The 14,033-nt window shown below is 42.1% G+C and overlaps 1 protein-coding gene across 1 annotated transcript in view; it reads left to right on the top strand.

Annotated features, from left to right (window-relative positions):
- LOC134022079 (CUB and sushi domain-containing protein 1-like) overlaps positions 1 to 14,033 on the top strand; it is a 522,528-nt gene that overhangs the window by 279,080 nt on the left and 229,415 nt on the right. The window contains exons 13-15 of the mRNA XM_062463297.1: positions 12,155 to 12,337; positions 12,532 to 12,858; positions 13,801 to 13,995. Of these exons, the coding sequence (XP_062319281.1) occupies positions 12,155 to 12,337; positions 12,532 to 12,858; positions 13,801 to 13,995 (705 nt within the window). The remainder of the gene's footprint in view (positions 1 to 12,154; positions 12,338 to 12,531; positions 12,859 to 13,800; positions 13,996 to 14,033) is intronic.

Raw genomic sequence — 14,033 nt, forward strand, 5'->3', positions numbered from 1 at the left:
ATCCTGTTGAACAGAGCATGGATGCAGTATACAGTGATATGTTCATTTAATGGCAGGTGAATTCTGCATGTGGAACTGTGAAATGTAATGCAATCCCATGTATTCCCAGTTACACGTAAATGAGTTGTACAAATTTCACCTCATGAAGAATTGCCAAAAACTGACCAAGAGATGGTGTAGGCCTACTTAGGGTAGAAGAATAAAGGATAATCTTGAAAAAGATTTACTGGAACACCAGTTACAGGAGGATGCATGTAACAGGTGATAATTGTAGAAACAATAATCTATATCAATATTGTTGAATTTGCTGAATTTCTATTTTGACCAAGAGATGGTGTACTTAGGGCAGAAGAATAAAGGCTGATCTTGTAAGGCTATCAACCTGCCCCCACCTCTCATATGGTAAAATCTGGAGTTACTGGATGGAGTCTCAACTTGATGGCTCTCACACATCATTGTGTAACTTACTGTGGCATTGCTAGTCATGTTGATAAGTAAGGGTCAAGATTGTGGTGTTATTAGTTGTTTTGGGTATAAAAGGAATTGTGAAGCATCTGTGGATTCTTGATCTCCTGAGACCTTCTCAGCTCTGGCTTGTCCTACTCCTTCTTCCTCACCTCTTGCTTTCTATCTCTGGTTTACAATAATCATGGTAGAGTAGGTAAGAGTTAACCTTCATTGATTTCATTCATTTGCAATATGATTAAATTATATTATTTAACCTTACTTTGACCATTCTTGCTCTGATTTAACCCATAAGAGTCGAATAACTGTAATTCCATTGGTATTGGCATTATTTGGTTAATGTTAATACACTGTTCAGTTTCCCATCTTCCTTTCCAATTAGTTTCAGTTGTTTGGCCAATATTGACCCCCTACAATGTTGAAATAGATTTGCTGAAACACCAGTTACAGGATGGTACATGGTCACAGGTGAATCATGTAAATTATAGGAATAGCCAATAAACATACTCATTGTTAGATTTCTATTTGTAGGCAATGAAGAAGACCAAATACAATGTCAATTATTTGTCTTTCAGTGCCAAAAAGCATTTGGTCAGTTCTGAGTGCACGTCCACGGCGAGTAACATTAGCGATGTTGGCCTAAGGGCTGACAATGTTGCTAAAATACATTACAGATTGTGACGGGAAACGGTAACGTTAACCTAGGTATTCATCAGGGAATTAAAGCACATCGAATCGCAGTCTTAAAATCCTCTCCCGGCGTATAACTAAGCGAATTACATTTTGTTCGAGATCGGTTGGCTGAACCAGGAAAGGATATCCCTAGTCTGCCAACGCTATCAGGCTCAGAAAGAGGGAGGGGATAGATAAAACGCAGAGTTTGGCATGGAAAACCTTCTAGCGAGCAGGTTAGTTCACGGAGTAAGTTACCATGGAAACTTACCAAACGGTTTCGTTACCTCTCTTTCTGGAACGGAAACCTCGGAGTAAGCCTCTTTTCAGGGTTAAACAACTCAAAGTTTTCACTAAACCTGCTACCTGGAATACCCCCCTGAAGGCAGCACAAGGGTTAAGACCCGTATGTTTATTGTTTGCACCTTCCTGCCACAGTAAATTCTGTGTTTGTGTAACAGGCTACATGGCGAATAAACCAAATTCTGATTCTGATGGAGATGGGAGAAGAAACCCACCCAAATTAGCTTCGGTTAAACAGGCGTGGGAGGAAATTGCCACAATTGTTACAAATCAAGTTCACATACATAGATGTAGCGCCCTCAAGCCAGTTGACTACGCCACCCCTTGAAGTGGGCTAAATCATATCGGAGCAAGGGGAACTCAATAATGCTATTGCACTGTTTCTTTTTGAGAAAGTATAAAATGTCTTTATTAATAAATATTACACAACAGTGGAGTTGGTTGGTCACCAGATAATAATAACATAGGCCTATATGGACACAGTCCAATAGGCTAGAGAAACTTAAGCCGACACAATAAAGTAAAGAATCTACGAGCGGCACCAATGCATCAAACACACATAAAACAAAAGAAAAAGAGAACAGCAACTAGCACTCCTGTGTAGCTGCGAGGGTCTGACACTGAAAGCATATAATACAAACACTGGTAAAGATACAAACACTACATCATGATTTGCCCATATTATACTATAACCAGAATAGTACAAGACTGCGGCTACGTTTAATAACGTACCTTGTTACGCACAACAACAACACGGCGTCACTTCCCGGACAGGCACATCGACATACAGCGGCTCCGCCAACGTCTGCCTTCCTATACAATAGTTAAAGTGGACACTTAGCAAGCTAGTCATCAGTGACGGAAAAACTTAAAGAAACCTTTGCTCAGACATACCTGTCGATTTCACGCAGCACCCGTTTCTGCTACACAGCCCCAGAACCAGTGGTGTTGACAATGAGCTACCGGCTTTAGGACCCCGGGTGTCTATTTATAAGCCTGTGGATAATACGTCAGGTAGCCTAATTAATCGCATCCCCTTTCCCAATTAGTGACGCACTGCTGTATGACAGGAAGAGAGAGACAGAGAGAACCAACTGTGCCACTGGAGAGGGGCAGGGAGTGGGCACCAAACTACTACTTCTTGCCCACTTGCTACATAGAGATTTCTCATGAAAATCTTTTTATAATCATTGAAGAAATGTAACACGCCATAAATCAAAACAATATAACGTAGCTTCGCAGAAAGAAGACCCTGGCCTCGGCAGCAGTGCGCACGGACCAAGCTTGCGCCCTTAAAATAGCATCTGAATAACGCGCCATTGACTTTAGACTTTTTTCCTGGTCAGTGGCGGAATTGTTTTTCTGAAACTGCAAAATAGCACCAGGGAACGTTTGCGCCGGAACACGCCTTCCTTTTTCGCTGAACCGCCCCCGGGAGTGCAAAGTCATTCCCTAATTTACCGACGTACGTCTGTGGAGGGAAAAGTCTGCTTTGCGTCGAGTGCAAACTAGGAATGATACTTGCGTCGTTGACAAAGTCAGTTGCACTGGGTGCAAGATAGGGCCCTTAGGTGTCTAATTTGTGTCCAAATATCATGCTACAGTTTAGTCAATTTTATTTTACTTTTGCACACAAAATAGAGACTAGACTTACACTTCTCAGAAAGAATGGGTCTGATCAGAGCATAGGTGGTGCTACAGACCATACCTCAAAGTTGTAACTTTCAAAATGATAGCATTTCGACCCAATCGGGCCGAAATGTCAGAAAGTTTATGTAACAGGGTAGTCGCACTGCTCATCAGTCACTTACACTAGAGCTTTACCCACACCAGGCCTCAAACTCAGGACCTCAGACTCGCACGCGTGACAACTAACCAGCTACGCCTCCAACAAGCTAGCTTTTCACTGGCTTGGGTAGACTGTACTTATACTGAGGAGTGTGTTTACCATCACATCGGTTACACATGCATGCCTTATTGCTCATGGGGAACAAAAAGTCTCAAGAACTCATGAACTTAAAATTGCCCATTGATCCAATTGCCTTATATATTTGTTATATACAATTGGGTATTTGCCTTTGGCAAGGCACAACCTAAATTCTCCCTCAGTTATATTAATTACTATTATTTTCCCACCCGTAATTAAATAAACGTGATTTTTTGCACTAGGCCTACATAGACAATGCTTGTATCCGGGCGAAAGTTCCATTTGACGGTTTAGGCATAGTAAAAAAAAAAAAAAGAAGATAAAAGTGAAGCTAACGGTAGCTAACTAGCTAACCACAGTCACAAACGTCACTAACATCACAACATCACAAACCAACGTTTAGCAGCTCGTTTACTTCTGGAAGATAGCTAGTTAGTTACCTAAAACGTCAAGACAGCTGCAGAAATGCCACAGACAAAGGCCAGGGTGATAACATGTAGCTAGCTATGTTTCCAGGCTGTGATATCAACACCCTGTATTATGATGATCATAATTCCTTTTGAGCAATTGTTGGAAAAATTGAAGATGTAACTGTTATCCTGTATAAGAATGATTCTGAGTTCAGTATTCCTTGGGTGCAAAGAGAGGCCTACCGCCAAATCTGAACTCTGGGTAAACATACAAGACCCTTATCTTGGGGCTGAGGACTTAGAAGAGGGGGCTGTGGTTGTTTTAAAGGGGTGATTGACTGGGTTTTTGGGGTATTTCACACTGTTCCTTAAGGTCTCCGAATAGGGTATGTAACATTGGTTGGGTTGAAAATGGCCCCGGTGCTGTTCTATGCCCCCTGATAGATCCTCTGAAATTTTCCCGGGAAAAAACACTAGCTTTTACTCCTTTTATGGTATGCTCATTACTATTTAGATGAGCTGCGCGCTGATTGGTTGGTTTTCAACGAGTGAAGCTGGGGAGCAAAAACGCAACACGGCCAACAGCACTCACTGAAACACTGAAGGTGGAGAATTGAAATAAAAACGTGCAAATAAATCTATTGTGTCTACACAACAGTTTAACAGATTGACTAGATATCATTTGAAATGATAACGTTAGTTGTTTCTACTTCTGTTGTCGAAGCAAACTGTATTGACTTAGGTGGGTAGAACGTTACAGTTTATAGCAACCAAACTATATCGTGATTCAACTCAGCTTCAGTTAACTAGCTCTAGACATCTTGCTGAAAAATAACCTGACAAAGATCTGGACAAACATGCATCGTGAATTGTAGATTTACATAACAACACAGGTTATTTATTTGAATGAAACAGTAAGGAACATGAAACAACGTTAGCCCCATTGCCAATAAACTAGGCTAAATCATCACACATTCTACCTATGCTCTTGCGTTAGCAAGCTAAACTAGTTTAAATGCCTGCAGTCTAGGTGTTTTCGCTATCTAGCTTTTCTTGCATTCCTTGCAAATCAGCGTTAATAAAAAGCAGATGAGCTAGAGTCTAGCTAACATTGACTAGACGGGCATGGCTGACGTTTGTCTATACCGTAGCGTAAAAGATCCCTGTGCAGTTCGACCCTCGACACATTTGCGCGAACCATTTCACCAAGGACGGTTTTGAAAACCTGGGACAATGTAGCTAAAGCAGGATTTGCTATGAAGCTGTTGCTGAAAATAGGTGCGTTCCGACCTTACGTTCATCGGAACCGCAAGCTGTAGTATGATTTCGTCGGTAACAGTTATTAGCAATGCTAACGTATCCTGTATCTAGCACCTGCCTTTCTCCAGTTCTTTCAAATAGATAATCTAGACAGGCGTTAGCAATTGGCCATGACTTCGCCGGGATCTTCTCATAGACAAACAGCAGCCATGCCTGTCGAATGTTTGGCTCCTTGGGAAGACTATGAGTGTTAGCCTTCCCTGTACAGCCTGGAACACAGCATTTACGACCGTGGTCCATTTTCAATATTCTTGTTATATTTCAAAACGTTATTCTTTGTAATTGCTTAGAAGTAGCCTACACAGAGCAGCGCGCAGCTAAACTAGCATCGGAGATCTATGCTACCTCGGACTGGTCTGGATGTACATTTTGGGGCGTGACAAAGATACAGACCAGAGCCAAAAAAGGCGGTCCCGGACTGACGTCAGTCCGGTGGCTTTGTTGAAAAGCTAGTGTTTTACAGCCAATTTTTTTCATTTGCATAGGAAAGAGGTGTCAATAGACTTTGAGGTTCACTGTATCTTCATTTTACCCACCGAACTGTCGTTATTCAACTATGACAAGGTAAAATCGGTTTTGCAATCAATCACCCCTTTAAGATACTGTGCGACAAGGACTATAGGTGGAGATGCAAGGTCTGGTGACCATTTGTTGACACATGTGAAGGAGCTTTTACGACATCAGGAGATCCTGTTGTTGTGTTTCAATCAGGGTTGATGTCTTAAACACGCACACACGTAAACACGCGCGCCAGGTCTATGCAAGGGAGCCAATGAAGAAGAGCCATGGGACATTTGCATGCCTTTGTTTTAACCAATGACTGTCAAGAGCGGTTCTGTTTAAATAGCTAGCTAGCACAACATGCTATCAGACAAACTTGTAGCACAATGGCGTGTGTTGTTTTTGTCTCCTTGTGCGCTGGCCGCAAGCAATAAAGCTTTCTTAAACTTGTTCACCGACTGACTGTGCAATGCTTGATAGATTAATATTCCTGACAGCAATCGACGCCATTCAATATTCCAATGATTGGAGTAGATAAGAGCAAGGCGGTTTTCCCTACTTACAGCGCGGATAGCCGGTCACATCTCATGACCCCCTAGTCTTCGGAACAGGAACGTTGTTATTGACACATAATGATCATTCTACATTGGCGGATATCCCGGAGGGGACACAACACCCCCAATCCTTGGCAAAATACGATTTGTCCCCCCCAATATACATTACAATAGGGATGGGTATCGAGAACCGGTTTTTGTTTAGAACCGGTTCCCAGTGAATCGATTCCTTGGAATCGTTAGCAAAATTCCTTAACGATTCTGTTAACGATTCTCTGTGCCGTTAAACAATTAAAATGCTAAGTTTAATAATGGATTAAAAATCGATATGCTCAGTTTAATAATGGGACACGCGAACATCTGTCTGAATAAACTATAAAAGTTTGCGCATAAGACAGACTGCAGCAAACATGGCAACTAGGAAGAATCGTTCTAAAGTTTGGTTGTATTTCACACGACAAAATGACAAAAACGCCACTTGTAACGCGTGTAAAAAGTCTATTTCGTCGAAGGGAGGAAATACTACAAATATGAAGAAGCATTTGAACACACAGCATGGAATGAACTACTGGAACGTCATGTGTTCGATGCATGCAGCAGCGCAGCTAACGTTCGCGCTTCAGCTCTAACTATCTAAGGTAGAGCTAAACTGCTCAAAAGTGATCACAACCACTTGTTACTGTGTGAAGCAATTTGCCTTTATTGTGTGTAGTCGATCTAGTTATCTTCTGTCCCGTCGTTTGAAGCATACATTTTAGCTCCGGCATTAGTCTCACATTAGTATTGATCTTATTGATCATTTCACGTTATCGGGGCGGCGTGTGTTATCAGCAAACGTTCGCGTGTCGCATTATTAAACTGAGCATATCGATTTTTAATCCATTATTGGGTGTGCTCAAGCCTTCGGCGAGAGCACAACCTTTGTTCTCTCACATATATATTATTATTATTATTTTAATTTCTTTTTGCCCCCCTAAAACTCAGTCAATATTTGGCCTACATAGACAACGTAGGTGTCAAAAGTTTCGTCTTGGTAGCGATTGAGTTGCTTGTATTGGGATTTACGTTCCGTTGCACGGTTTAAGTAGAAATTACGTTTTTGTGTCGAAAAGTGAAGCTAACGGTGGCTAACTTGCTAACCACAGTCAATGACGCTACTTACGTCACTAACGTCACGAAAACTCGCGTGACTACCTCTAGCAGAATATTAGTTTAGCAGCTCGTTAACTTCTGGGAGATAGCTAGGCTAACTATAGCTTTACTGCAAGGCAGCTGCAGAAACGCCACAAGCAAAGAGGCCAGGTGATAACTATTTACTAATTTTACTTTGTGATATGATACACAATTGTGATGTTTAATGTACAATATAAGCTGATATTATTAAGGAAGTACATCTACTTTCGGAAACAGTAGTCTACTATTTCACTGAAGTATTAGCATCATGACATTAGCCTGTGTTGCCCGGGCAACACATACTACAGTGGTCTATGATGTAGCGTTATCTGTTTTCAATCGTTAAAATAAATCAAATCAAATTTATTTGTATAGCCCTTTTTACACGCAAGCATGTCACAGAGGGCTTCACATATGCCCATAGAACTGCCCCTCAACCAACCTAAACCCTCAAGGAAGACAAGGAAAAACTCCCAAGAAACTCTCAACAGGAGAAAAAAAAAATGGAAGAAACCTTGGGAGGAGCAATTCAGAGAGGGATCCCCTCCTACAGAGACGGTTGGTGGGAGAGAGGAGCAGAACACAGGCTAAACATAGTCATACAGTGTCGATGGGTTTTTAAAACACCAAAATCCATTATTCAACTTTATAGATGTAGGACAGGACCGGGAGACTCGCGACCAGGTCCAGCGTTGGCTGACCGACGACCAGGCAGGTGCTGACAACTCAAACCCCCCACACCACAAGGGGTGTGTGGGGGGGGACAGAGAGAGGAGAGCAGGGATTAGAGAATGCCAGGAGCAGCTAACAGTTACAGTCATAATAGAATGAGATCCCCACCGGTCAAGTGTGGACTGGTGCAGCAATTTAACAGAGCAAAAAAGGGGAATTTGATGCAACCCCACACACCAAGACAGCGACAGCCCCCCTCATTTGGAACATGAAATCTGTTCCAGGGGAAGAGAACTCTAAAATAAGTTATACTTAAAGAATAAGGATGGAAACAACCCGTCCCCCATAAACATTCCTCACATATACATTTTCGTTGTAGGGTTTATTCTGACATTAGTAAACGATTTGTTGGTGAAAAAAACATTACCTGTGGTTTCAAACCAGTGTAGCTCACTGCAACGCTGTAGCTTACGTGAGACACACTACAAAAACATCTAGCTTACACAACTGTAGGAAGTCAAACGGCGACAGAACATGTTCGGCACTCCCCTTACTTAAATCAAAAGTCTATCTAACTACTAACCTGAATTTTATTGCCACAGCCTAAACGTTGTCAATCTGTTCATGAAAATAATTAATTTCAGCTTAAACCGTACAACGGAACGTTAAATCCAATTCAACCAACGCAATCGCTACCAAGACGAACACAGCAGTAGTCTAGTACTGTACCGTAGTAGTACAATTTACCGGGCAGCTTCTCCACACAGGGCTATATCGCATTTTGCGTTGTTACTGACAATGATCGCTACCAGTGAGCTTTTTATGAATGAGCGATTTTCCACTAAATAAATGTCAATCTTATTTACGTTTTGGGGGGCATATTTTCAGTTAGCAGATGGTACTGTTTGAATCGCGATTCCATCTTCTACTGCCGGGTAACGTCGTAGAATAATCTTCAAAGGGGGTTCTTTATTAATGAATGAATGCAATGAGTAGGCTAAATGCCTGAAAATATCATGAGAAGGGAAAAACTTAAAATGACGTTTAAGTCATAGAGATTAGGTCTATTTTTACACCGGTCTGCCCAATTTATTCGTTTTGTTTCAACGATGAGGCTGCCTCTTGCAGGGGAAATGAGAAGACATCTATTTCATTCTACACTTCACTCGTATTTTCAGTTGTAAATGAGCAGCAAAAAAAAAATGCTTTTAAATCTATGTCATCTTTATAAATAATAAGTATGCATTTTTATATAAAATATACAGAAATATCAGTTGTAAAATGTCATTCAAAAACGGACCCCTGTGCAACCGACGCAAGCAAGCACACCCTACAATTTCCCCAGAAATTGTACCCTCTCTAGTTAAACTTAGCATTTTAATTGTTTAACCTTTTAATAGTCCTGTTAAATGTGCCTGAAAACGCCTAAACAACATACCCAAAGTACATTGAAAGCTGTTGTTGAACCATTTGGAGTACATGCATGTAAATGGTCTCTTTTGAAAGGTGACACTGAAGTTATTTCCCCTGTTGTTAGGACCCCTGTAACGCCTGGGACACACTGGCTGCGAAGCGCCCGGACACGCCGCGCAGCGCCACGATCGGCTACAATCTAGCAAAAGCTGTTCACACCAGACGCGCAGCTACTCTGAGCTTTCCTTTACGCTGACATGGTACATAAACATGGCATTGGCTATATCCCAGCATTGATCCTTATCTACGTTGTCCTTGTAAAATTGTTGCTGGCATACAACAACTCCCTGTGCTTTTCAACTTCGAGAATTCATTTGATGCTGATTTTAGAAATCGACTTGGGGGTTCTCTCTCAGTAGGCTATGTCTGCGTGTGTGTTGTGTGCAACGCGTGACAACTCGTTTCTCTCAAACAAACAAAACAACTACGGGCATGCTAGCTCAACGGATCAATCCGTTTATTTTCATTCGTTTTCATCAGGGTAAACACATGTAAAGGACGTTCGTTACCAACATTGTGTAATTATAAAGTCTACAACTTTACAAATGTTCACCGTAGTCTACAATTAATGGAGTAAAATCTTAATAACATGTTTTTTTATTCAAATATATCAACTAATATGGTGTATTTCATCATCCTGCAGCCGATTTCGCAAGCGTCTCGCGAAAACATTAGACCAGCTGCCGAAACGATCGCTGCAGATCGCAGGCGATCGCAGGCAATCGCAGGCAATCGCGGCGCTTCGCAGCCAGTGTGGTAGGTCCCATTTGATAACATGGGCGCCGAAAGAAAAAAGGAGGCGCTTCCAGGCGCGTCGCAGCAGATCGCAGCCGATCGCAGGCAGTGTGTCCCAGGCGTAAGTCCTACTGGTGTTGAGTAATAGAAGCTTGAACACAAGGAAACTGAAAGTTTCTATCTCCGACTAGATTTTGTTTTGAAAACAGAGGCCTGAAGAGGCCTAGAGGTGGTAGGTATTAGCTCATTTCAGAGCCAGTCAAAGCCAGTTTGAGAAATTTGTTTAGAACGAGTGTGTGTGTGGGGGGGTGCAGGACGCACAGACCTATGGCTGTAGAGGGGAACATCGATAAGAGAATCGATAAGGAATCGAATCGATAAGCAGGAATTGATAAGGAGTCGGAATCGTTAAAATCTTAGCAATACGCATCCCTACATTACAACGTCGGTAATGTGTCACAGCACTTCTTTTGGTGTCCCCCCTCAAAATTAGCTCTTGATAACATTTCATGTAATTGTCCCCCCTCCAAAGTATATATGAGATTTTCGCCCCTGCACTTCTTGTAAATTTGTTAGGCCTATATTAGCCAGTTTTCCAGAAATACATTTCAAGCTTATTTACGATTTTGGGGGCATTTTTCAATTTGCAGAGTGACAACGTTGTTAGATATAGGATAGGACCATTTTTACACAGGATTGCCCAATTTCTTTGTTTTGATGCAACGTTTTCAACTCTGTGAGGCTGCAAGAGGGAATGGTGATAGGCTAAATGGAAATTACAAGAGAACCCTGTTTCATTCTACACTTCAATCTTAGTATTTTGAAGTGTAAATGCCATCTTCATAAATAATAAGAATGCATACTTATACAGAAATATCAGTTGTACAATTTCAGTAACAAAACAGACCCATCGGCAACCAACACAAGCACACCTCACAATTTCCCCAGAAATTGTACCCTCTCTAGTTTTGTATATATTTGTGAGATACATGTCTCTACAATGTCAATTTTAAAATTGTCCTCAGTTTTCAAGAGGATTCCATAATTGCTGCTTGCACCTATATTTGTTGCTGTCTTTGTTCAAATGTTTATATTGTTTAAAGATCCCATGACATGCTGTTTTTGGATGCTTTTGTATAGGCCTTAGTGGTCCCCAAATACTGTATCTGAAGTCTCTTTCCCGAAATTCAGACTTGGTGCAGAATTACAGCCACGACGAGCAGTCCCACAATGAGCTTTCCTCAGGAAGTGCCGTTTCTGTGTCTGTAGCTTTAAATGCTATGAGGAAGAAAGAAGCGGGGCTAACTGCCATGCTTCGGTCTTTTGCAAGCCATGATGTCTCTCTCTATGATGGAAAAAAACCTAGCTCATTTTCTCATTGGTGGGCCAAATTCTCCGTGCGGGCAAAGCAGAGAAAGGGGAGGTAACCTTCCCTCTTATGACGACATAACATTTACATTTAGTCATTTAGACATAAGGAGAAGGTTTTCAAAACCGAGCGTTTGAGCTTTAATTTTCTCAAAGGCGGAGAAGAATACCCAGGGCTTGGTTTACACTTATCAAAATTTCTAGCCACTGCAGGACCAAAGGCAGGCTAGGAGAATTCATATTCATGTTAAATAACCTCCTAAAGTGACATTTTCATGTCATGGGACCTTTAAACGTTGTATAGTTTAGTTTAGTTTTTTGTCTGTTGTATGTGTTATTTTCTTCTTATTCATTTCTGTATTACCTTTTATTTTTCCTGTCACTCTGCTACTGAAACATTCAAATGTTCCCGCTTGTGGATCAATAAAGTGTTATCTTATCTTACACACACCAACATACACCAGAGGCGCTGACCTTCATGCTTTGTGATAATACTACTGGTTACTGATCAGCTGTATATGGTGCATGACAATCAGTAACTTTAGGACAAGCATAGTAACTGTGTGTGGTCTATGTTCCAGAGATAGAACGCGGGAGTTGTGGAGACCCGGGAGTGCCTGCTTACGGAAAAAGAACTGGGGTCAGGTTTCTCCATGGCGATACATTGACGTTTGAGTGCCAAGCGGCCTTCGAGTTGGTGGGGGAGAGGAGCATCTCCTGCCAGCAGAACAACCAGTGGTCCGGCAACAAGCCCTCCTGCGTCTGTAAGACCCAAGGCTAAATAGGAACTGGAAAACAGATTTGTTGTGTCTGACAAACCATGTGGGTGTGTGTCAATTTGTGAATGTTAGTGTGGATGTGCTTGTGCGTATGGTTGCCTGTGTGTCATAATGAATTTGAATGTAATTCCTCAATTTAAAAAAACAACAACTAAAAAGTGTGTTTGTGTCCCCCTCAGTTTCCTGCTTCTTCAACTTCACGGCCCCGTCAGGCACCATCCTTTCCCCGAACTACCCAGAAGAGTATGGCAACAACATGAACTGTGTGTGGCTCATCATCTCGGAGCCGAGCAGCAGGATCCACCTGCTCTTCAGCGACTTTGAGCTGGAACCACAGTTTGACTACCTGATCGTCAAGGATGACGGGTTGACAGAGACCACCACCTTTGGGACATTCTCTGGTAAAGACGTCCCATCTCAGATTGCCAGTAATGGACACATCATGAGGCTGGAGTTTCAGTCGGACCACTCCAATACTGGAAAGGGATTTAACATCACGTATACAAGTAAAGTATAGTCTCTTATTAGACTACCATTACTGTATTACCAGATGCAAATGAACGAATGAAGTGAAGTGAATGAAGAATGATCTTTTATGCTCTTGACCAAAAGGCCTTTGAGTTGTCTTAATTCCACTTAATATTCAGAAAAGAACATATGACAAATGAAAACATGATTGAGCTTTTTTTCCTCCCAATACAACAGTGTTTAAACCCCTGGGAATTGTCTACCTTTGTATTAACATTTTAATGCATATTTTAATGCAAATTATGTTTTTTGTCGGCCTTCAGACATTTTGAAATTGTAAACAAGAGATAATAGATAGATACAACATAACCGGAGGGCTGCTTTACACCCGGGAGGTAAACAGGATACAGGACAGATCTCTCTCTCTCCGTCTTTTCTTTTTGGTGTTTTAAAGAAAAAGTAAATAGCGGAGCAGGGGTCTCCCTCGGGCTTCTAGTACAGGCATCGACAGGCCCTCACAGTGGTGGGGGAATGGCGGGAAGTTAATGGATTTATGTTGTGGACACCCTGAGCTGAAATGAGGTCTGAGTATTGGCTGTCCCCAACCCCTGCAGATATCCTGTGATAACACATTTACCTCTCTCTCTCTCTCTCTCTCTCTCTCTCTCTCTCTCTCTCTCTCTCTCTCTCTCTCTCTCTCTCTCTCTCTCTCTCTCTCTCTCTCTCTCTCTCTCTCTCTCTCTCTCTCTCTCTCTCTCTCTGCCTGGTATTATTTTCTCTTTCTACCTCATCTCCTATCTCTCCACTCACTTCACTCTCTCTTCACTGTATCCTCTCACTCCTTTCCTTTCTGTGGAAGCTCTTCTATCTACCTCATGCTGCATTAAGGCATTGAAATAGAATACCTTCCAATACACTCCAGTCATTTTAGGGATGCAGAGAGCTGTCATGAATGAGGTTGTGTGTGTATTTCCCTGCAGCATTTGGTCAGAATGAGTGCCACGACCCTGGCATCCCAGTGAACGGGCAACGTGTCGGTGAGCATTTCCTTCTGGGAAGCTCAGTGGTTTTCAGCTGTGACGAGGGCTTCATCAAGACGCAGGGCTCTGAGGTCATCACCTGTATCATCCAGGATGGCAACGTGGTATGGAGCGCTACCGTGCCCCGCTGTGAAGGTAAGCAACGGAACACACTCATGCTTGCACGCATGCAC

The sequence above is a fragment of the Osmerus eperlanus genome, chromosome 6 (assembly GCF_963692335.1).
Source record: "Osmerus eperlanus chromosome 6, fOsmEpe2.1, whole genome shotgun sequence".
Classification (NCBI taxonomy): Eukaryota; Metazoa; Chordata; class Actinopteri; order Osmeriformes; family Osmeridae; genus Osmerus; species Osmerus eperlanus.